The sequence below is a fragment of the Podarcis erhardii genome (assembly GCF_964252035.2).
Source record: "Podarcis erhardii genome assembly, chromosome: 1".
Classification (NCBI taxonomy): Eukaryota; Metazoa; Chordata; class Lepidosauria; order Squamata; family Lacertidae; genus Podarcis; species Podarcis erhardii.
In genome coordinates, this window is record NC_138497.1 from 101580724 (window position 1) to 101606739 (window position 26016).

Genomic DNA, 26016 nt, shown 5'->3' on the forward strand with positions numbered 1-26016 from the left:
GTGGCACTTAGCAAAACGCCAATTTAAGGCTTCCAGTCATTTATCAGGCTAAAAAAGATGAACAGAATATATCATAACGGAAGATCTTGAGATTGTTGTATAATCCGTGAAACTAATCAATACATCAAAAAAGCCAGGGTGTAGTAAACAGAAAGGTGATGATAATAAGGACATAATAAGAGCCTGCTGGATCAGGCTAGTGACCTATCTAGTCCAGGATCCTGTTCTCACAGTGGCCAAAGCTGTGCAAAACCTGCAAGCAGGATTCGAGCACAAGAGCACGCTTCCCTCCTTTGGTTTACAGCAACTAGAGCTCAAAACTTTGTAGCTTTCTATTTATTTGTTTACATGATTTGTATCCTGAAACTTCTGCATAAATTTATGCTCCTTGGGTGGCTAACAAGATAGTTAAGAGACAAAAGAGTACAGTTAACAATAACAATCATCTTTTTAAAGAAACAAACCAACCCAAAAAAGCAACAGTCTATTCAAATAGGCAGTAAAACCAAACTGCTCTGAGGGTGCCTTCACAGTGTCATTATTTTGCAGGGAAGATTCAGTCGCCTACCAGATCTTTAGTTTTGCACTTTTAAAGCCACCACATAAACCTTCTGCCCTAGCAGATCAGCTTGGGCTGTGGCAGTGGCTACATCACTCCTTTTGGCCCTGCTGCTTTCCAGCTGGAAGTTAAGATTGCTCCCTTTAGCTGTCACTAATGCCAGTTACAGATCTAAATAATAGTTGGGGTAAACATAATTTACATGGTGTGTACAAGCATGAGTGATCTTGCTTGACATTTATCTGTGCACCAAATGGATCTTGGATGTCTCACTCATGAAGCTAAAAGAGATAATCCAAGTTCTTTATATATTTACATAAAACATTGTACAGCATTGTCTTGAAAGCAGGGTAGAGCAAATCTTATAATACAGGTATGTCATTTAAAAGGGGGAGGGGAGAAGCTTATAAACCATATATTAATCTTGTCAAAACTAAGTTTTAGTAACAGCTTGTTTTATTTAGTCATGACATAAATCAAGTGAGAAGCTGCCAAAGGGTTTTTTTGCATTCCACTTCTTTCTGCAGTTTAAGGTGGCAGAGATTTAGCCATAGTAATCAAGAAGTGTGCAAGGGAAAATACAACAGACCTATTTTCAAAATGTTCCATCCAGTACTTGTTAAAGCACTTGATTGCCACATATTTTGTCTGCCTTCACATCATTTGTGTAGATAAAAAAATTAATCAAGACACCCGTATGTAGATATGCTTCTGTATGTTGAAACAGATTTCTACATTTAGATATCTTGCAGTTTGTCTCAATTTGCGCAGAAGTGAGTTGTGTAAGAGATACTACCCTCTCACACAAACATACATCTTGTCCTTGAATCTCAGTGTTCAAACTCCAGTAGTATCATATCAACTTCTTCTAAGCAGGTAATAAGCAACCTTTATTTAATTGGCAGGGAGATGCTGGTAGGGAGGGTTTTTCTTTAAAATAGTCTTTCCTAATATTGCTTTGAGTCACTGAAGTCTAATGTAAACATGAGTCAACAATAAGTTATTGTACCAAATGTCATATTGGAATTGTATTAAAAGGAACAGATTCAGAATGAAACCAGTCTCCATATTTCCAGCTAGACAGTCTTGATTGGTAAGTGTCAGGGACTGGGCAGAGGAGGAATGATGGAGACCGCCTCCCCATCCGGACCCTTCCAGGGAGGAGGAAGAGGAAGACAGTATAGATTAACAACAGGGGTTTGAGGTAGGTCACAGCTCAGAGGCAGATGAGGGGGGAAGTTGGGAAATCATAGGAGAGCCAGAGCAGCACCTGGCTGACACGTTGTCATTAGAAAGTGTTCCAGACCCACCATCTCCCAGAACCCGATGAGTCTTAAAAGTAGGAGAGCAATGAGCTTGAAGACAGGGCACTTAGCAGCAACCGTAGAGGAGGTGATGATGGTGACGAATGAGGAAGTGGGAGAGACGGGGGATGGAAATTTACTTGGGACAATGCCATTATCCAAGAGGCTGGGTTCTATAGCCTCTCTCTGTAAAGATTGTAATAAAAAAGGACTGTAAGAAACTTTTAACTCAGAAACTTTGGCCTTCCAGATGTTGCTGGAAGCTCTCACCATCCCTCTACAGCTCTCACCATCCCTAGTCATTGCCCATGCTTGCTGATGCAGGTGTGAGTTGTAATTTAGCAATATCTGGAGCGCCAAAGGTTCCCCACATCTACTCTAACTAATCTTATTTTTCATCTGCTAATCTTTATAGCTTCCCCAGCTTCTTTGTTACACTCACACAAACAAACACTCACACAAATCAAGGTATGATCTCACTCACAAAGTGGACCAAGCAATCAGTGCTGTTTGTCCTCTGGAATTATTAAACCCTATTCACCACTTAGAGGTCACGTCTTCAGAAGAAATATTAGAGGAGCTAATAAAATGAGCACACAACAGGAGAAGTAGTACTGCAAAGCAAGGATCTATTTAGTGAAAGTGAGGTGCTGTGAATGATGGACTGTGGTGGCGTTTAGATAGAAAAAATGTAAGTTGATTCAAAGTGGAATGGGCAAGCAAAATGGTGTAAATCTGGACTTAAAAGGGTTGAGTCCATCTAAATCATTGTGCACGTAGAATGATATCTGCAAGTAAAAGGTCACCCCAACATGCTTCTTATGGACAACCCAGAGCACATGTGCATGTGTGTTGTGCGTGTGCATGTGCACATCTGCCCGGGAGGAGGAGAGGGAGGGAAAGTTCTGTTACGCTCATGGAAATGGATCCGTGCTACAGTGATTTGGTTGGATACCACACCCAGTTAAGAAAATATCAGTAAGTAGCAATCTAGTATTGTGTGCCAATGATCAGGAACAATAGTTTTGTATATTTAAAACCCTTTAAAACTGCCTTATATATTAAGCTCTAAATGGTATATATTTATTAGAAGGAGCAGATGAAAACGTACCTTAACATTGCCTGTTCTAATGCTTGACTGGATTTCAATGAATCCTTCTGAAAATTGCTCAAAGACAATAATAATAATAATAATAATAATAATAATAATAATAATAATAATAATAATAATAGTTTTATTATTATTTGTACCCCACCAATCTGACTGGGTTGCCCCAGCCACAAATAAAATGCTTGCTTCCTCTAATCTCAATGAGACTCCATTATTGTTCTTCAGAATAACGAAGGCCTGTGAACAGAACCAATTTGGAAGTGTGAATAATATTTACACCTCTGTTATTGCTCATTTTAAAAAGGATGCTGATGAAAACAAGGAGAGCGTCTGTAATATGGATTAGATTGAAACTGGTTTTGTGATTTAGGCTTTTTAAAGGCCTTTCAAGCTTTAATTAAGAAGTTATCTTCGTTGTCTCTTATGCCTGGAAAATGTATTAGTGGTTGAGTTCAAAGTAGTATCTTTAAAATGTAGTTTGAGTAGCTTTGTGGTTTAATGTTTCCCTATAGCCCTAAAATGAAATTGCCTCAGACAAATGTAAACTTATTCTTCTTTATATAATGTTAGAAGTGTTTATGTAAATTTTAATGCATTTGCTCAAGCTGCTGACTTGTATACATTCTTGCACAAGCTATTGATGACTGAGACATGCAAAAATGAGCAATGTTCCTTATGACCCTTGGCAGGAAACAGTAGCATATAGAATGAAAGGTGATGAAAAGGGCTAATCACCCCTTTTATCATTTATAGGCATAATAGCTTGTGTTTCCCCTACTGAGCAGAAAACATTTTCAACAGATATTTTCCTCCTTCACAAGTGAACTGTGCTTGCCCACATTTCATCTTGGCAACTTATGAAATTCTAAAGAAATACTTAAATTTTTAATATACGTATTTCCAGCTTAGGGAATGTTTTGCATTATCCATCAAAAAAGATGAGTGTTATCCAACATTAGGCATGCTCAGAGTAGACTCATTGAACTCAGTGGACTTAAGTAACTTAAATACATTAAAATGAATATATCTACTCTGAATACAACTTACTTGGATATTGCCCTATATTTTTTAATTAAATTTTTAGAGGACTAGTGCTACAGTCATATACATGTTTGCTTCTCGCTGGATCATCACCTTGTCATGGTAAGTGGGCTTGCATGTTCCTATGATCCTTGTGAGCGAAGCCATTGGGAGTCTCATACTCCCAGTAGGGTCACCCAAGACAGTAAGGTCAAGACAAAGAATGATCCAAGAAGTCCTCAATAGCAGAATAGGCAGAAGATAACAAGCGGTATGTTACAACAGCTGTGAAGGCAGATGAAGACTGCAGCAGATAAGAATCTACTGGTCGTGGTGATATTCATGCCATTCGAATAGAGCCATACCGTGAAGAATCTGCGTTGGTCAGCGAGCACTGATCTACACACGTCAAGCAAATTCACGCATAGGCGTCTTCCAAAAACCCATCCCAATCCAAAAAAGTCTCATGGTGATGGGCAAATGGTAACGGGGGCAGAACCGTGAAATCTGGAACCCCCTAATCAGGGACCTGCACATGAGTGGTGGATACAGATTCATTTGTTCTGACTCGAGGAATGAGGCAGTTGAGTAGCTCGGCAGCTGTATCCACAACTGAGCAGTCCTATTTAGGATCTACTCTGCTCACCCCCAAAAGGGGAAGGGGCTAGAAAAGGTGCCCTAAACATAGTCTGCCTCCCTTTTTCCCTGACTGGATAACAATGGCTCTCAAAGTGAACCATTCACAGTGGGATCAGGTGTTAAACAGGGATGTGTTATCTTCATTGAGGTTTGGACACCTGACACTATTTCAAATCATGATGATGGACTTGGCTTTGGTATGACGACTCCAAACTCTCAAATTGCACTATCCATTTGAAAATCATAGCATTTTTTGGTTTCTACAAATTTCCGAGCAGCACAAGACTCCCCCCACTACTAGAATAAATGATACAGAGGGACCACTTCAAAACATTTATTTATTTTTTGCTTAAAATTTGGAATTAAAGTTTACTGTTGCAAATACATCCCTGTAAACAAAAGATAGAAATGTAAAATCCTATGCTAGTGTATAGTATTCCTTTCCTTTCACTGTTGTTCTGAGTTAAGTTAGTCTTACCTAACTGCATGTGCAATGACATTTGAGCTTCTAATGTCCCCAGTTTGCCCTTTTCATAGTAAACATTAGGAATTGTCTTTAAAAAAGAAGATGTGATATATGGAATGGAAGAATCTTGTGCTAATATTTTACCACTGAGGCTACAACTCATGTTAGATCTCTTATTTTTGCCATTTATATGAGCAGGCACTTTTGACTAAGCTTGGAGTATCATGTTGACTTGGATCCACTGAAAGACAATATCAGGTCCATGGAATTTGTTCCATGCGCAGTGGTACCTCTGGATGCGAATGGGATCTATTCCGGAGCCCCGTTCACACCCTGAGCAGAATGCAACCCGCGTATGCGCGGGTCACAATTTACTGCTTCTGCGCATGCGTGTGACGCCATTTTGAGCGTCTGCGCATGTGCGAGTGGCGAAACCTGGAAGTAACCCGTTCCGTTACTTCTGGGTCGCTGCAGAACACAACCTGAAAACGCTAAACCTGAAGCGTCTTTAACCCAAAGTATGACTGTACATTTATATTTTATATTGAAACTTGGGGAACGTATAGCTTTTGTGTAACGTCTAGCACCCAACAAACTGCTGAATAGAAGTCTAGCATCATGATCATGATCATGATCATCATTATTATTATATCAGTATTAAGTACAAGTACTTGTATATCAGTATTAATTAATATACTCTGGTTTCTCTTAAGAAAATAATAGTAATGGAAAAACCAAGAAGTTCCTTTCTCAGATGTTTTGCCTTTTGTTACTGAGAGAAAGGGAATAGCTTGCTTCTACTATACTTTTAACACAGCTGGTATATTTTTCTATACTTGTCTGTACTATGGTGAATTTTATGTCAGTATTTTTGGCATAGTTTTCATAGAATCTATCACATAATGAATAAGTGTTTTTTTTAATGAAATGAATTTTATCTGTTTGTTAATTGGAGGGCTATCTCAGGAATATAGTTGTATATTGGGTTCATCATTAGTGAATGGATATGACGTTTTTCATGGGGAATCTTTTGTGTAAAGAAAGGTAATGGTGGCAGCATTTTTAATGGCTTTCTTGGATTTTCCTCCTTCAGCCAATCTAGCCTTAGTGCATAAGAATGAGACCTGCGTCTACTTTGCTGGGAACTCTCTTGGTCTTCAGCCAAAGAAAGTTAAGACTTACTTGGATGAAGAACTTGACAAGTGGGCTAAACTGTGAGTAGTTCCTAGTGACATAAATCACTAACTGTGCTTTTTTGAGGGTAAAGAAAAATTATTTTATTTTGAAAATGGGCCTGAATATGGTGATACTCTGTTAAAATCCCTTTCTCATGGAAATACAATGAATATTCAGTGCTTTCCCAATAATATACTGTCCTTTCTGTAAGATATGCTCCATAAATTAGGAAAACAAGAAATGGCTGCAGTAACCTTTAACCAGCTCACATTGGAAGGATCCTCCTCAGCTTACAGCTATTTGCCTAATTGTTTTTTAACTGTCCTAGTTCAAGTCTTACCTATTGTCTGTATGTGTGTAGTTGTTGCTACTAGTCTATGTGATTATCTCATGCAATCCTTGTATCTATCTCATAATTGCTGTCCTGATCTGTGCATTTCAGGCTACATACACCATATCTATATCTATATCTATATCTATATCTATATCTATATCTATATCTATATCATCTTTATCTATATCTATATCTAGATAATGTGTATGTCCCAAATAATCATGGGAACTGTAGTTTGTTGAGTGTGCTGGGAACTCTAGCTCTGGTGGGTGAATTGTAGTTCCCACAAATCTTTAGATGTCCTTCGATAGGTAACCTGGTGCCTATTTCAGCAGTATTCAGATTGACCCTTTGCTTGGTCAGTCCTAAATCTGAGACATTAGAATGAAGAATATTGCTTTGTAGCCTCAAACTTTTGAGATGCTTGTAAAATTCACATTCTGAAATCTGAAATTTGTATTTCAAAAAATAAAACAGAGTTGTAATAAGGTCTGTCATAAACTCAGAATTTGGTTCAGTTTCAAAATCTGAAATTGTGGAACTCCAGGCATGCAATATTGCTGTGCTTACAACTATTTCTTTCTTTTTTCCTTGGCCCCTCATTATTACTAAAATCAGTCACTGAACCCCATTTACTAGTCCCACCAGCATTTTTGTGTCCATGGTAAATTCTTCAAGTGGTTTATTTCAGTTGCCCATATTCACACTCCTCCCAGGAGAAATGGCCCTAGGAAGGTGGTGGAAGATGGAAGGATGGTGTGAGTAAGCATGGATTGGTGGCCATAATTAAAGTTCAGGAAGGGAGAATCAAGCCCAGAGAGTTAGGGTTGTGCTGGGCTGAGGTTCATAGCAGCCTGAAGAAATCAGTGCTCCCGTCTAAGTTGTGAAGAAAGCTTATATCCAGGAAATGTTTTTATCATTCAAGAAAATGGTGTATTTTATCTACTCTTGAAATACTTTTCCTCATGTCCTTAAAGTTTTTCTATTGGTTCAAGCTCATCTTTTGCTCCATCATATTAGATTTAAGACTGATTTGACACAATCTGACTTTGCTGTGTGATAATGCCCATTGATTTCAGTGGGTCTGTTCTGACCATGACTTAGATATCACCTACTAGCAGTTCAATCCTACATCTTCCTACCGGGGAATAAGCACAATTGAACACAATTCGACTTCTGAGTAGACATGGCTATGACTGTGTTATAAGAGGGAAAGAGTTGTCCTTACCTATTCTCTTGTTAAAACAGGAGAGTTGCAATTAATAATAAAAAGGCAGCTGCTTTTTTAGATAGCTGTGAGGGAAGGAAGGAGGGAATAGGAGCATATGAACTTCAGTTAGCACTTCTCTCTCTGTTCATTTAGCACAGCTCTGCAGTTTTGCCAGCCATTTTAAGAAAATGCAATCCTGTCAATTTTTCTGTGATTATTGTAGTAGCTCAGGGAAATGGCTGACTTCATTCAAGAAGTTAAAGTTAAATAGCTCTCTTCTCCATTTAAAGGGACCAAGAGAGGTAATATTTCATTTCTCACACATTAACTTTGCATTTGTTCATTTTCCATGCATCTGTTTGCCTTGGGTACAATGAAAGAATTTTATACTCAAGACTGATGTACTTAAGTGTGGTGACAATAGTTTGAACAAAATTCACTGCAGTCCAAGGCATTTATTTTCAGGGAGCAGAATCAATTCCCCCCTTCTTTCTCAGTTTGTGAAAAGAAGTAAATATGATTCTGTATATCTTATATGTATCTGTGGTCCATTGCCTTTCATGAAACAAGGAATACAGTTTCTGCCTTATCTTTGACACTCCTGTAACGAAACAAACCCATCACACCTACAACATGTTTACTATTCAGTGGGGCTTACTGCCCGGTAAACTATGCACAAGATTGCAGCCTCCCTTACTTGGGTCTATCTTCACTCTTATTTTTATATACAGAATGAATGCCAATAGTTATAAATAAAAGAGATGATCATTGTGTTTGGTCTATAAAACTACAGTTACAACAGTGTGGACAAGCAGTGCTCCTTTTCAATGTTCCAGTCAGCTAGCCAGCCATGTCCTTTTCCATGGTACTCCAATCTATTATTCCTACCACCTGGTTTTACAGCCCCATGCCAATCAGTCAGCTTTCTGAGCATGCTCATTCCTCATTTGGCTGGTTTTTGGTGGGGGTGGGGTGGGGTAGTGTTCTTCTCCCTTAGTAGTTTTTTTGTATGTCTGCAAACTTTGGAGTTACTTGAAGCTTGGTAATATATCCCTGCTAATATGTTCATGGTGCTGTTTTGTGTACAAAAGTATCAACATTCACCTCTGAACTTTGGAGATAGAAAGACTGATATTAAGTATGATTGTGTGCTCATACATGCACACTCCGGTCACACCCACACCATACATTTAAAACACATCACTTCCCCCAAAGAACAGAGTTGTTCCATCACAGAGCTACAATTCCCAAGAACCTTCACATTTCCCAGGATTTGTGGGGAAAGCCATTGCTTTAAATGTGTTTTAAATATATAGTGTGGATGGGACCAATTGTAGATAAACATTAGTTTAGATTGTGTAGATAAGACAGTTTCAAAAATATAAACTCAGGCCAAAGCAACGTATTGAGAAAATATTAGAAGTAGATAGCAGTCTGCTATTTCAGAGAAACGAAAGAAAAGAAAATGTCAGAATAAGGCCAGACCAAAATAGAACAGTAAGGGAAGAGCAGCTTATATTTAGAAAGTCAGTGCCCAAAATCCAGTACAAATGCAAGCCTTTCAGAAGGCTAAAGACTTCTGAAAAATGAATTGGGAACCTTTTGGTCCTATCTGAAGGCAGTGCCAGTCTGTCGTGGCTGAAGGTTGCTATTTCATGGCTACTTACTAGTTTATAGAGCTACTGAAACTGGCAAATTAGGATTTTGCCGTGTTGAGGCAGAGAAGACTGCAAGAAAGCAATAGAGGCAAATGAATGTTATGCAAATTTTTGTTACTTTTAAGAAATGCAGTGACTATAATGTTTTACTATAACATCTATCTTACAGTGATTTCAATTTGTTAATGAGGAGCCTGATGTGACAGTGTTTGAAAGTATTCTGTTAGAAAGGGGTACAACATCATTGTTTTACCCTGTATCTTATAAAACACATAGCTTTTCATCACCAACACTATCCCCAAATTATGTTTAAACTGGTCTTCCGTTGCCAAGATCAGACCTTGGCTACTATTTATGCTTTGAAGAGAAACGAACCACAAACCCCAAGTACAAATGACACACCAAGACATGTAGCATGTTGCTTGTGGCACAGCCAGGAGTGGGGACAAGGTTGGAATTTTGGTGCACTATATATCAGCAAATTGCTTGTTTATATTAATTATGGTTTCATGTAATGTGAAAACCAGTCCTAGGTCATCTATCCTTTTGCTTCATGAAATTAGTTAACATATCATATTGACCATATGCCTTTCAGGTTGGGAGTCGGGAATAAGTAAGGGCTGAGTCTGATATACGGTAAAACTAATTTGATATAGGTGTGTTTTAGGGTGCTATATATTGTAAAATTTCACAGCTGTTTTCAGAACTTTCAATCTATAGTATACCCAGTACTTCAGAATTGAGTACATAGGAAAACTATGACCTATCATCTTATGTAAAAAAAGAAGATAGGAAAATGCGGCACTGAAATCTGTTTAGTCTAGATTAAATATTAATCTATGAGTCACTAAAGAAATACTTCTGCCTATGTGATAATTGAAACTTTTCATTCAAGTGACTCAAGTGAACCTGTTTCTTACTGTCTTTTCTTTATGTTTAATTTAGTTACTTGGGTTTGGATTTATTGTACACAGATCTTTTCCCGTTGTAATAATAATCACATTGAAAAATCTGTAATAGCTCATAGGAATGTTACATAAAATATTTAAAATGTGAGATCCTTTCTGTTGGGGAATTGGCAGAGAACGAGGAAGTTTAACAGTGAATCTTGTAAAATGACAGAGCAAATGAGAGGATTCATTTGCGGGCACTTTTCTAAATCCTACTAAGTAACTGAGGACAAAGATGTGTAATATAAAAAGAGGACACACCATTAATTTTCTAGTACATTATTTAGCCAGGTTTTGCCTCTGAACTGAGAAATTAGCCCATCGCCCATTTCTGCCAGACCCATTGCACTCTTGTACGCTATCACCATTTCATCTTGCTTCCTGGACAAGCAAGTTACCTGACATAGAAGAGACAGGACTGTTTTGCATTGTAGGCCCCTGGCTGCAGGTTCGCTTTGGCTGCATTCACACATAATGATAACCTAAGCTTCCTGGCTTACCGTAGGTTACTCTGAACTTGGTTTACTGTGACTTTCAACCATTCACAGTTCTATTCCCTAGCTGTTCGCTGAGGGCTGTTGCTATTTTTTGTTTCTCTTATAACAAAGCATGAAGATGGCTCATTAGAATCTGTCCCGTGTCTGTTGACTTTTTTCTGCGTGTCGAGGTCCCCCAATACACCCCAAAGGAAAACACAATTGACACTTAATTTTTGTTTAATTTTTTTGGCATAATTTTGGCCACAACTTTATTCAAATACAGCAATGTGAGTGGTTGCTTAGGCATTGGTAGCACTAACTGCCCCCGCACAGGGACAGCTCTGACATTTGCACCCCCCACGAAGTCAGGAAGGGTAAGTCACCTGGGGAGAGAGACGGGACTGGGAACCATGCCTCACCTCTCCCCAGCATGCTCCCAGGGGCTTGCGTGGCCCTAGCCCCTTGCCAGGGGGTTTTGGAAAAAAGCATGGGGGAGCCCCTGGGTTCCTTTAACGGTAAAACCCTTCAGCAGCAGCAGCAGCATTTTGGAGGGGCAGGCACAGCCGAATCCATACCCCTCCACCAGCAGCATCATTTGGGGGGGCAGGCATAGCCGAATCCATACCCCTCCAGCAACCAATTCCAGACCAATGCCTAACCGCAAACCTTACAAGTTGTGACGATTTGCTACGCAGTAGGCGAAAACCAAGTGGCACACACTAATCAGCCAAATGGCAAAATTCCTACCCGGCCCCTGCCCCAAAGCAGACGACCCCATGACAGGCAAGAGCAAGGTCAAGCAAACAGCCTAACATTAGGGAAGGGAGGGCCGGTGATCCGAAGCACGCAGCGAAAGAGGACGTCCGTTGCTGCGTGCCTTGTATTTAACAAATAGGGCTGTCAATCACTAAATGGCAACATCTAATTTTCCCCAGTAACAGCCCACCCCTGCTTATGAGTTGGCCAAACCATCTGCCCAGAAACAGCAAGGTGTCTTGGAATCCCCAACCGCAACACGTGCTCTCCGTGATGGAGAACACGCTTTGTCTGTGTGCAGTAGAAAACTACAGTAGACTGCTTGTTTGCTACAGGTGGATGTGGTGCAATAAAATTATTTATTTTCTCTTCCAGCTCCCCAATGAGTGTTGCATTCTTGATGTTAGGACTATACCAAAGGCACATATATGAATTTTCATTTGTTCTCTCTTTCAGGGGTGTTCACGGTCATTTCACAGGGAAACGACCTTGGGCTTTAGGGGATGAGTGCATTGTGGAGCTTGTGGCTGATATTGTGGGTAAGAAAATATATTTTTTGGAAAATATTTCATTTCCCCTCCACTGTTTATGTAGCACTAGAAAAGATATCAGACAATGGAACTTTTCTTCCAAAAAAATACCATTGTGTTTTTTTTGTTCTGCTCTGAGTGCTTCTCAGTAAGTATGTGAAGTAACTGCATTTTAAAACTTTGTACTGAGAAGATTTAATACAGACAGTAATATATGAGCAAATGTATATCTTGAAACTAATTGCAGTATGTGGTTCTGGGATCGTCATAAACTATTTGGTCTAATGCATGAAACCAAAGAAAACTTGGCACTCCTACAAATGTCACCATGAATCAGTGATCATTTCTTTTGTTTACAAAGCAATAGCTGCTTGTTACATGATAATGTCTTTAATTGCTGTCAAGGAAGTCAAATTTTTTTGAAAAAGAATTAATAGTGCAGAAAATGATGAAAATTAGAGTTGATACTACCTGTCAAATTGTCTAAAGAATCTTCAGGGAAGGGAGAGGACTTGGGATAGAAATGAAGTAAACAGTGGAGGTGTGAATAGTGGTGCCACTCCTCTGCAATTATGCCTCAAGCAGCAGTCACTAGATGACTGTAACACTTGAACAACCATTTCCTCCAAAGCGGTCACAAAAGCAATGGATGCAATACCCAGGGTAACGGTTGGCATTGCTTATTCTCAGACATAATTATTTTACTGTGAGTGATATGAAAATAAATTATTCTCTCAATAACAGTACTACCTTGAAGGAAACATGCCAGCGTACAGATAAAATTTGAGGTGTATATTTACTGTGCAAAAATTGATTATACAGAAATAGACACTATTGCAGGTAGCAAGTGTGCCCTTCTAATGTTGTTGGGAGTCCAGCTCCCATCAGCCTTAAGCAGAATAGCCAGTGGTGAAGGATGTTGGGAGATGTCCAAAAACATCTGGAGGGCCCCATGTTAAGTACTCCTGCCTTATCTAATATCTCTATTAGTTACACCCCCAACAGCACATATGTTTGTGTGGGCCTCTCTATTAATGAAATACTGTATAAGAATTAATAGAATCAAAGAGTTGGAAGGGACCCTGAATGGCATCTAGCCGAATGCAGGAATTTCTGTTAAAACATCCATGTCTTGGAAAGTTTACCTTCCTTCATGTAACTTTATGCATTTGATGAAGTGGATTGTGGTCCATGAAATCATAAAACATAATAAAATTGGGAGCCTTTAAGTTATCACAAGACTGCTTGTTCATTATTCTAATTGAAGTTCTTCATCACATCTGTGAGTATTTCCAGAGAGGCACTGCAGTGCTGCCTCTGGTCTCATATCTTGTGTGTGGCCTTGGCTGTCCTTCTCTTGTGCTTCTGCTGCGGGGCTGCTGTAAGATGTGAAGGTGAATACACTAGAGAGGGGTGGATATGGAATTCAGTGGCTGGCTGCAAAATCTGGTTTTTCTGCCTCTGTTTGGACTTCTTGCTTCAGCTAGAGAGTCAGAGCTTACCTAATGTCTGTGGCAAAGCATGCCACACACAATCAATTCTCTGCTGCAGGGTTGCCATTCTGTCTTTAGCAAAATCTTCAGTAAGGCCACGGTCCACAGTGTCCTTTTAAAAAACAAATGGGGTCCAGAAAATAGCAATGCAAACTGAGAGGAAGGGAAGCTAGAGACACAGAACAACATAGCAACAAACAAAACAATTACTGGCTGTGAATGTAACATGAGAAAATTTAATGTAAAATCTGCTAGACAGCCAATAAATCTGTTTTACACTTTCTTGTTCACCTTGGTCAGAAAACAAGAATCTTGTTATTTTTAGATCTGGGACCCACATATGCAGTCAAATATAACAACATTTTCTCAAGGAAAACAAGAAGAGTTTTTTTAAAAAAAGATTTTTAAAGCTTTGCTCTTTCAACTATGCCTTTAGCATTCAGACACTTTTTTTAAAGTTTGGCAGTTATTTTGCCTTTAAATACAAGTGGAGTTTTAGAACTCATAGGAACATACCCTATTCGCTGTCACACAGCTTGTGTCTGCTCAGTGAGGCCCTTCTGCCCATTATCCACCAGCTAAGTTTTCCATACCCATACCCATACCCATTCTCTATGCAGAAGCCTATTTGTATTCTCTTTGTTGGGGAACCATGTTTTAAGCTCTCTATAAAAGAAACTATGAATAAAGATTTTCACATCCTTAACCTGTTTTGTTTTGCTTTGGGCAGTATTTCATAGGTCTGTTGCACACCAGGGACTATTAAGTTTGCTATCATGTTAGTGCTATCATGATCTCTCCCTCCTCGCTTGCACAGATAATCCCGCCACAGCCCTCAGTGGCTGTACAACTGAATTTCAGAGTGTGGCTTGGCATTCAGCTTCCAAGTATTAGCATTATTTTATTGTGGGTAAATTTCACTTTATTGATTTTGCCACATGTTAGTGAGTTGCCCCCCTCTCCAATAATGAGAAAGGAAAACAAATAAACTTTTCAAGAATTCCAAATTATGGTCCCGTTATGTTAACAATCTCAACTGGTTAATGACTACATCATTTGCCTTTAGGTAAAAAGAAAAAATGCAAAACAGATAAAATACAAAATAAACCACGATTAAAATATTGTCCATCCAGCATAGTATTTAAGATGGATATGCATTCTTTCCAGTAACAATGGATGCAGTTACATGGAGGAAAATAAGGGATTTGTGTTCCTGTGGTAGGCTTGACAAGAGAAAATAAACTGAATTTTTAAGTTAGTTTTTTTATGCTTAGCATTTTATGGAGGAGGAAGAACCGCTGGAGCTTGTTCTATCTGTAGAACAAAAAGTGAGTGTTGTCTTGTGGGATTTATTCAGGAATACAATAAAGGCAGTAAATGGTTTTTCCTTTGGGCCATTTAAAGGTTTATGTCTCTATAACACCTTGCTTATTAAATGAGCATACCTTTTTCTTGTTAAATGAAGACTCCAATAGTAAATATGTTGTGAAATGCAGAGTCAAGGTCACCAGAGACCCAAACTTTCTCCACCCCTTCGTCCATTCATTCCCATATTAAGCAAAAGAACAGGAAAATAAAAATTTGTTCTTTTTTTCCACAGCATGTTATTAATATATTGCAACCTTGGCAGTATCACCTTCTGATGGAATAAGATTAACTGCATTGTTCCTTCTTATACTTGTGCTGAGAGAGAATGTATACTGGGCTGTTTTGCTTTAACTTTGAATTATAAGGATTATTTGAAATACCCAAACTGGCTTGTCTTTTCTTTTTTTGAAGTCTTGTCTTCTTTCTTTTTTCCAGTTCATCCAGCCATTTCTCCCTTTATTTTCCACACAAATTTCAGGCAAGGGCTTGGTTCATGTTGCACTAATGCAACTGCTGTACTTTCCAAAGTTACAGTGGCGCATCACAAGTCATGCTTTTTTCCATTACAGAAAAGATTTATCAGGAAGGACATATGGGGTTTTTTGCTGTCCATGATATGTGGTGCTGAGTAATGAGTTGGAGAGAGCAAACTTCATTTTGTCTACTGGATACTTGTCTTTGAATATTGTAATAGATTAATTGGATCACAGAAGCATCATTTCCGAAATGCAGTGCAGGCTATGAAGGATAACGATTTTCCTAGGGCACAGATAAGGCTTGTTTTGTGGGCACCAAAATCCAATAAAGAAAAGCTTTTAATAAATATATCATTTACAAGAGTCTAAGACTTACATGACAAATGTGGTGTCATATTCAATATAGGATATTGGCATGCATCTAAAGGTGAACTTCAGATTAACCGTTTATTTTTGGTCTGTGCTTTGAACAGCAAGTGAACTAACAGTAGTTATATTTATATTCTGGAAGTGGATCAGTCAGGTTGTAAAAGCACCAGGATTTGGGGCTTATGTTTCAGTACCCTATCCATAGAGTGGAGTCCCTAAGAGGGTTGGATGGCATCTTGTACGCTTCCTTCTGGCAACTCCTCCAGCCATGATGGTGCTAAAAGGATTGCTCTGCTTTCCTTTGGGGCCACATCAGCAAGGCCGAGAGGAGGGTCTTGTTGTCTGCGCAGCCCAGGACCCCCATACATATTGCCCCGGTTTGCTCCCCAGAGAGGTCATTTTGGTGTTGCTAATGCAACAAAAACAACACAGCAGGCAGCAGTTATGAATCAATGGTCTTTGCAGCCACAGCAGGCACTGTGATTCTCCAGCAGTTTGACTTCACCCCTGGAGGCACATTCCATTGTCTCTTGAGACAGACAGATGGCGACAAGTGTACATCCAGGACCATTACTTTCATAGGCAGAATCCGGCTCAGCCCACTGACGAGCCAAGTTGGAGCTCCCCCCTCGAGTGGAAGAAGCCCTAGACGCAATGCCTGCCTCACACCTACCCTGCGTCTGCCACCCATCCTGCTGTCTTTGCCAGCAGCGGAAAAACTGCACCACAAGCTGCACCTTTTATTGGTGAGATCTCATCAAAGTCCTGCGAGATCTCACAGAGCGCATGAGATCTCATGAGACTTCAGCAAGCTCTTGCCATGCAATGCAGGTAGCAGAGGCGTGGGAGGGGTAGATGTGGGGTGTGCACAGCAAAACAGGACACACTACCCCTGGGCAGAATTGTATAGACTTGCAGGATCTCTCTTGGAATAGAAAAGGCAGCAGAGAATGCAGATAGCAGTTATCTCTGTGTGTCTGCACACATGACCAAAATCTACAATAAAAAAAATGGCATTTAGCAGTAAATGTTTCTCACTTATGGAGCGTATGTGCTGTTGTTCTGCATACAGTTCAATATATTCACATACTGCATGTCTGATACATGCAAAATCCAGAAGAGAGATGTAGTGCAGCAGTGTGGACGACTTGTTTTTTTATACCTGGGAATTTTTCTTTTTCTCTAAGAGTAAAACTCTGGACAATGTACCATACATTTGTGTAAATTTGATTGGGCCGATTTAAGAAAATGGAGCTACATATTATGCTCACCACATGCAAGCAACATGGCTGCCCCTGTTTAGAAATTGTAGAGCTCAATCCTCCTCCTCAGCAGAGAAAGCTGAAGCAAATCCCAGGGAAACATGCAGAGAAGGAGAACCTGAGAACCTGTTGTCCTGGTTTTGTTGTTGTCAATCTCCATCCATTTTTCTCCTTTGTGATTGTTCTCCTGGTTATCTCCATTGCAACTGCTAGGAAAATGAGCAGCTAAGAACCATTGATAAAGAAAAAAAGATGACAAAAAACAATCCAGCCAATAACGCCTTCCTCTTTATGACTTAACAGACCACATCAGAGTTAAAAGCTTCTTAAAATGCTTGCATATTTTTCTGGTTCATGTTATTTTCATCTAAACCCTGGGGATGGTTTTTTTCTTTGTGTTCTTCCACTTGTAATGTGAATTTATTCATCCTTTTCTCTCACCGTATTGACTAACAGGAGTCAGAGAGCACCTTACTGTTTCTGGTGTATTGGAAAAATCCATTTGTTGTGCTTCTGATCCCCATTAAATTTCATTTATTTTATTAATTGCCATAAAGCTCAGAATCCATGTCCAAAATGCAATAGTTTAACCATGTTCCCATCTTTGCACCAGTTGTCTTACAGACCACCGTTATGTCTACTGTAATGAAGGTCTGAATAATTGTTAGTCAAGTCTCTTTATTTTTATTAAGGGCACATTTTAGCTTGGCATTACAAAGGCCACTTTAAAAATAGATGATTGCCCCTAAGACAATTTAGGCCTTTATATTGGAGATATATTTAATGGGCAAAGGCACACTAGTGCTGAATTTGACCAAGTTGTTAATGATAGCAACAAATCAACAGGTAGATTTCAAGGAAGGAAGTGTTACTGTTTCATTATCTGCTTTATTTGCCACAACAGAATGGTAAAAATAAATATTTCCCTGTTAGAATGGTGTACTATGTCAACAGGGGAACTTTTTTTACTTAAATTTCTCCGTGGTGACACATGAAACATGTATTTACTTCTCAGTCATTAGGGAGACATTGACTACAAGCCAATGTCATGAGGTTTTGCACAGCACTGGCACAGACCTTGCACAGGACAAAAGAAATAAGGAAACATCTGCCTTATTGCTTTTCAGGGGCTCATAAAGAAGAGGTAGCATTAATGAACGGCTTGACAGTTAATCTGCATCTCCTAATGGTAAGTCATAAGAATTTCTTTGCTAGATATATCTAGTTCAGAATTCTGTTTAAAAGAGAGCTTGATTCCTCCATGTGTGTATGAAGGTATTATTTGTCCATGAGCATCTGATATTGAAAACTACACTGTCTGTGAACATGAAGATTCTATTTTAGTTGTCTTTTTATTTTAATAATTTATATAAATACCACAGTTTCTAAGCAATGTCTACTAGGAATACTGGAAGGATAACAAAGGGATAAAGCATAAAATAAAATAATCATTCAGTTAAAATTAACCATAAAATTAGAAAAAGCTTGCCTACTTAAAATCATGGGTCTGACTTTGATGGATCTTTTGAATGCCCTTTTAAAGTCTTCTAACCTAGTTTCCAGCACTATATTTCAAAACAATGCATTCTGTAAGTTATAATAAAATGCATTATAATTTAGGTGTTGTGTCAGGGTTACTTCTTTTTATAGCCCTAAACAGAGTTTGGGTGGCTATCTGTCATGTATGATCTAGTTGGGATTCCTGCATTGCATCGGGGTCCCTTCCAACCAGTGGCATAGCGTGGGTTGTCAGCACCCGGGGCAAGGCAAGTAATTTGCGCCCCCTAACCCGTGGATTTTAGCAGGGGGCAGAGAGCTGCGAGTGCGAGCGCCCCCCCCAGATGTTGCAGCCGGTGCGGCCGGCCCCCCTGCACCCCCCACGCTATGCCACTGCTTCCAACTCTATAATTCTTTGATTCTGTGATTATATGGTTCTAAACCCGTGAGGCCATAAAATCCTTATAAGGAATCATAAGTGGTCTTCTAATTGTGAAATACTTCGTTCACAATTTACAGCTTACCACAATTATCCCTAATGTCAAAGCCCCAGTTTTTCATTAATAAACATATTCATTGAACAGTTTGAATTGGAACAAGGTCATGCCAGGAAGACATCTCAGGTTGAAAGCCTAACTGCAAAAAGCCCTTTGCTGCTGTGAGCATCTGCAGGGCTTTCATGAAACTTTTCATTGCCTACCTTGTTTACACAATAAGGTTAGTGCATTCCCAACTGCCCTGCTCTATGAATTTCCTCTCAGAGTTCTACCCACCCACCTCACCCTTTTCAAAGCACTATCAGATGCTCAATCCTGTTACTTGCTTCTTAGGCTTCCAAATGCATCTCTAAAATGATATTTTGACTGCTTTCCTGACATTTATCAGAAACTGTTGTAGTTCCGAACCACTTATTTGCCAAAAGAGTGTGGAAGTAAATTTTCAGAGGTCATTGGCAGAGGCAGACTAAATATATTAGATGCATGACAATCAAGGTGGGATCAGGGAGATAGGGAGGGATAAGCCCTGGTGTGTGTACCCTGAGTATGTCAGACTTGTCACTGTGTGGTTCTTGCAGTCAGTTCTAACAATACACTTGGTTACCAGCTTAAACTAAAGAGTAGTTTATTTGAGTATCATACTTGTGAGCAGTGTATCATGAGAGCCATAAATTCATGTGACATTGCAGTTCCTCTTTCATAGATATAAAAATTTGCAGGTCCCATGTTGCACTACCCATGCTAGTATACTGCACGCACCACTGACATATCACTGTCACTGAGTGAGGACTAGAAATAGAGAATTGTTGAGATTAAAATCTTTATTTCCCAAGTTCTGAGCAGTCTTTCTATTGCAGATAGAGATAGATGCCCATGAAACTTGTTTTTTGGGGGGGTATAAGTTTCAGGAAGTATTAGGAGCCCCAAATTGTTCTCCTGCTTTGATCAAAATCCAAGTCAGAAACAAAATCCTACCCTACCCAGCAAACTTCCTTCCCTGCCAACCTCTGGTTCTTTTCATGCTTTCAATTTACTTACGTAGTGCAGACACATTTCAGCAACGCAAGCAGCTGTGGGGAGAAGGAGGGCTGGAGAATTTAGCCACCATGACGCCATGCAGGAACCATTCATCTTGTTCCTCCATCAATTTCCAAGGAACTGGGTTATATGTTGTTGTTGTTGTTGTTGTTGTTGTTAATACCCCGCCCAGCTGGCTGGGTTCCCCCAGCTACTCTGGACAGTTATATATCTATTTTGTATTGGCATCCATAAATTTCATAACTGTATCTTACACCATGTTGATGTGGCTGGTTACTTCTGAAAAAGTTGCAACTTAGGGGTAGGGCCACCTTAAACTAATGAAATGAATAAGTGTTAATAATTATGGACTAATAAATATTTTACCTTTTTTTACAGTTATCATTCTTTAAGCCTACCTCAGATCGCTATAAAATCCTTCTGGAAGCCAAAGCTTTCCCCTCCGACCATGTAAGGAATTAATATTGCATAATATTTGTGTTATCCATTGTGACTTTCAAAAGCATATCAGCAATCCTGTCTCATTATTTATTACCTGATCCTCCTTTAGAAATAACAGGAGATCTGGTCATGTTCTCTTGGGCTTGGCATATTTTACTGATCATGCCTTTATTCTTTTTGTTCAAATAAAAACCTTGCACAAGGAAAAGATTGAATGGCCATATTGATTTATTAGTCCTTTTAAAGACATTGAACAAGCTGTTGGTCTAAATCAACAACAGGTTGTAAATGTTTTATTAATTCTTGTTTCTGTTTTACTTTATGAAACCAAATCAATACAAAGCTCACAACATTAACAGTTTTATATCCCTAGACAGATAGGGAAATGCTTGTCCATGGTGCTTTAGATTACTAATTCAAACATCATTTGTGTGCTATAAAATGAGACAATAGCCCATGCATCACAGATTGCAGCAAATTAATCTTCAGATTTGTGACTCACTGCTACTTTATCAAACTCTGTAAACACTCAGAAATTGATGGGATATTTGATCACTGAGGCACTATAAAAATCTCTACAAATGCAGCTCACATAGGGTACAATTCAGACCCTTTCTGTGCTGCCAAACAATCAGTTGACATGACACCTTTTTCCAGCTAATATTCTTTTGTTGCTCATATGTTGTATGACATATCTTCCTTCAATGCAGTAGTTTAGTTTTGGGAATATTACAATATTTTTTGAGCTTGGAAATTGCACCTGTAATTTACTTTTCATGAATGGGTGTCTCCTTCACTTCAATGAGAACATTTCCCCCTCTATGGAACGCATACATGGGGTTCCCTACTTGGATTGGAATGATAGTGGAGGACAAAGAGTTCAAGTCCCCTACCCATGTAAGAATTTGGGATAGGGAATTATGTATGCACTGACAATTTACTTTTAGAAAACCCTGCATTTAAAGGCACAACTGCATAACTAATGTTAGATGTTGTTTGAGCCATAGACAGATTCCAAGGCATCTCTGTGTCTCTGCCCCAGCCTGCCTTCAGCTAGCCCACCAATATGGTTTTGCCCTTCCGCCCCCGCATGGAGTTCTACCTTAAGTTCTGGCAACCTTCTTTCAATGTCCCAACCTTTGTTAAGCAGGCCCTCCACTTCTCCAAACTTTTCTGTTTTAAAAGGGAAACGTTTTTTCCCTGCGTTGGCATCACACCCCTTCCCTGTAAACTTGGCAAACCCTTTTTTACACAGACCCAGGGATCTTTCTTTGATGTGTTGATGTCCAGCCACTGTTTCATAATGGCTTGCACTCAACTAGCCCAGCCAGGCTAGATTGCATAAGCTAAACTTCCACGTTTCACCCAGTTCAGGAGTACTTTTGCAGCCTTTATGTCTCCTTCAATACCCCAAGTATTAGCTAAATTCTGACATTTATTAATTTCCAACATTCACTAACTTCCTAGAATTGTGAGGGCCTTTGCACCTTCAGACTCTGGTATCCCAGATCTATAACAATATGAAACCAAGGAAGAGCTGCGTTTTTGTGCTTTGGTCCCACACGGCTGAGGGCTACATAGAAATAATACAAACATCCAGGGAGGGCAGATTGCACGAGTGTATTCCATGTTGTTGGCATTTCTCTCCCAGTGTGCTGAGTGGGAAAGACCCCTCAAAGGTCTTTTCTCTTCAGTCTTTTGCGTGGACAGGCGGAGTCCCCAGATCCCGAGTGGTCCCCCCGTCATGTGGAATAACGACTCTAGACAACGTGCTATGGGATTAAATTGGCCACAACTTTATTAAATTTCAAATGTGGGTAGACCTTGGCTCAGGCATTGGGCGTTCTCCCTCCCTAGTCCCCAGCCGGGGACCTAGGGAGCATCAGGGTTATCCAGTGTGTGTGGGGGGGATGGGCCGGCTCTGAAGAACATATGTTCAAGCAGAGATAGCCGCCCCCGTTACGCCGCCGCAGGGGAGAGCAATGACGACCTTTCGGCGTACGGCCAAAGCCTCCCTTCAAAAACCCCTTTAACGGGGAACCCTGGTATCGCCGCCGCAAAGAGGAAGATGGACTAAAGGATTCCGCCCAAGGCCTGATACCGCCAAAGTTGTGACGTTTTGCTACGGGAAAGGCGAAACCTGCCAATGCAGGGAAATTCCTTTCCGGTCCTTTAACAGCGACCTTATCGTAGCAGCGCCCGCATACCTGTGGAGACAGGTTAACCTGCAAAACCTATGAAGAAAAGTTAACCTGCAAAAGAAGACATTAACTGAGGGTGGGTAGGGTGGGAGAAGCTCTGGAGCCAAGTGAGGATTAACAATTAAGATCCACCCTCTATTGTGTGGGCAGGTAATCCCTCCCCTTACCTGGCCTGGTTTCCCTGGCAACACTTCCCCCAGGTGGGATTGGACAACTCGCTGGGGTAGGCGGGGACCTCCAGGTATCCCACCTGAGGGAAGGCAAAGCCTATGCTGATGGGGCCACTCCAGATCCAGGGCTGCACGCGTCCACGCAAAAGGCGCCCCCCGTTTTAAGTGGGGAGCGGTCATTACCATTAACCCTTGTAGCTGTGATAAATCTGATGTGGCTTCTGCCTAGTCTGTTTTCTCCCTGATTATCTCTGCAGGCTGAGTATTCCTCTTATGTGCTCTGGCATACATTACCCAGATTTTAAAAGGAAGATAGTAGCATTCCTTTCCTCCATCTGATACCACACGACAGATCTGCAACTAACTCTCAGTTTAAAGGAGATTGAGTGTGGGGAATGGGGGCAGTGCACCTGTGAGATTAATACAACTTGCTGCTTTTTTGACTATCAAGCTGGTTATACTGAATTTCATTTTGTTCTGCAATAACTACTGTATATTTTTTTATTATGATTTCTATTTGTCTCCCCAAGTATACCCATTTAGCAAGCCTACTTCATAATACTATGCATAAGCTACCATAGAGGTTGCTGTTGGAAAGTTATTTCCTACATTTGTATAAAGCCATAGATACAGTTCCAGAGGACTGGTTTCAGGCCAGGGGTTTGGATGGAAGCTAAGCGTTTTGAGAGTGAATTCCTAATTTGCCTGTTCCACACCAACCAGTTGCACTCAGATAAGGGGTGGCTCCCAAGAAAAAAGTGACAGAAATTCCTGTGTTTGCATATAGCATCGTATCCGAAGATCATTGGGGAAAACCATGAAGATTAGCCATGTACCCAACCCCCAGTAATCTTTAGAAGCACTGAAGCAAGAGGAAGATAGCAATGATCTGTGTGGGCTTAGCAGGGCCTTTCGCTGTTAGAACGTGTCAACCATACCACTTAATCAATTATAATAATAATAATTATCTACTCTGACTGACAGCAGCTTTCCAGGCTCTCATGCAGAAGTCTTCCACATCACGTGCCACCTAGTCCTTTAAACTGGAGATGCCAGGCACTGAACTTACAACTTTATGGATGCAAAGCATGTGTTCTACCACTGAGTTATGTCCTTGGATACTGGCCCTTGGATAGCTCAGTTGGTTAGAGCATGATGCTAATAACGCCAAAGTTGCAGGTTTGAACCCTGTATGGGACAGCTGCTTATTCCTGCATTGCAGGGGGTTAGACTAGCTGAACCTCAGGGTCCTTTCCAACTCTACAATTCTATGATACTATGTTTCTGTGGTTCCCTGAATTGCAAAGAGGAAGAGACCATGTAGAACTGGAAACATTTTTCAGAGATTTGCCCAAGCACATCATGCAGACACATCCTGCTGATTGTTGCTATGCGAAAGAAATGCTTCTTTTGTTGTTTACATTTGCTCACTAAAAACAATATTTTATTTACAGTATGCTGTTGAGTCTCAACTCCAATTTCATGGGCTAGATATGGAGAGCAGTATGCTTATGATAGAACCACAAGAGGTTTGTAATGGGTATTTTATATTGATATCTAATCAAGAATGGATATTGGTATGCTTATGCTTTATTTTCTTTGCAACTTATTCTAAATAACCTGTTGTGAACTTCTGAGACAAGAAAATTAAATGCTTATTATTCTTAGAATTTCCTTGTCTTCCCAGATCTACTTTTTTGTCTAAAAAGCTTCCACGTCGATGGATGATTGTGAAACCCCTGCTGATGCTATACTTGACTGTATAGGGGTTATTCATCGCACCCTGTCTAATATAGTACATCTCTGTTAGCACTTTGCTAAAGTATATATTCAGTTTTCAGTGTAGCCCTCCAGTGGTTCTTCACAGCAAATTCCCACATCCTTTTAAACATTCATGAGTTTAAGAAGTGATTTGGGATTTTACCAGCATTGATTGTGAAGGTGTATAAAATACTGACAGTGAATTGTTATAACTTCATTGTGCTGTGCATTCAGATCATCTGGATCAGAACCTGTATTTATGATTTACTTGCTCAGCCCCTATATTTCTTTCTTTGTCTCTAATGTGAGATAATTTGTGTTGTCACTAATTTGACCTTGGACCTGCATACTTAAAGGACCACTTTCCCCCATAGAAGCCTGCCCATTTTCACAGACCATAAAAACATGGACAGGAGCAACTGGGGAAAGGGTGTATATGTTGTTGTTGTTGTTGTTGTTGTTGTTGTTGTTGTTGTTTTGCTCACATGGAATCAGCCCATGGGTCTTTTTAACACCAGGCAAAGTCATTTTTTAATAGGTGTTACCAGAAAGTATCAGTGCCTCCCTGCATTTTGTCCCTACCTTGACTGAAATTCTCTTGTTTTTTCTGGATATCTTAGCTGGCAAAACCTTACAAATTTGGAAATAATTTATTTTGCAGCTCTCATTGACATTTCACTGAAATAGAAAAGATAATGCCCTAACACTACATATGAACACTATATATATCAGCCTGGCAACATTTGGTTGAACCAAAGCCAAATATTTGTGTATTATTTCGCTCAAGACAACACTGTGCCCCAAATCAATTGGCTGCTGAGAGCCCTGAGTCCTTATATGACTTTCCAATTCATGCTGAAACACACTCACCTAAAGCCCAAATACCCCTCTATTCAGAAAAGTACAGATGACAATATTTGTCTTTTGTGCACCTGAAAATTTCCCTTTGTGTTGCTGCCCTAGTTTTTGTTCATCATCCTCAGTCTATAACTAGTCTTGGAACCCTGAACATAGTGTGATTTCAGGTTGAGGGGGGAATTGTTGCTGAGATGCACTCAGTAGAGTAGAACCACACCCACAGTGAAAGAATGTTCTCCTTGCACCAGAACTTTCCCTCTCCAGAGGGGCTTATTCTCTGAACACAGGAAAGTAGATTTTAGATCACTACAGTGGTACCTTGGTTTAAGAACAGCTTAGTTTATGAACAACTTGGATTAAGAACGCTGCAAACCCGGAAGTAGGTGTTTTGGT

General features: G+C 39.9%; 1 protein-coding gene across 5 annotated transcripts in view; it reads left to right on the forward strand.

The window, feature by feature from the left end:
- Positions 1-26016, forward strand: part of KYNU (kynureninase) — a 94179-nt gene that overhangs the window by 13672 nt on the left and 54491 nt on the right. For 3 of the 5 annotated variants that reach the window (XM_081872945.1, XM_081872942.1, XM_081872943.1), the window contains exons 3-7: positions 6193-6313; positions 12119-12201; positions 18288-18349; positions 20571-20642; positions 24459-24533. In XM_081872945.1, the coding sequence (XP_081729071.1) occupies positions 6193-6313; positions 12119-12201; positions 18288-18349; positions 20571-20642; positions 24459-24533 (413 nt within the window). The remainder of the gene's footprint in view (positions 1-6192; positions 6314-12118; positions 12202-18287; positions 18350-20570; positions 20643-24458; positions 24534-26016) is intronic. The other 2 variants (XM_081872944.1, XM_081872946.1) reach the window with 2 other exon arrangements.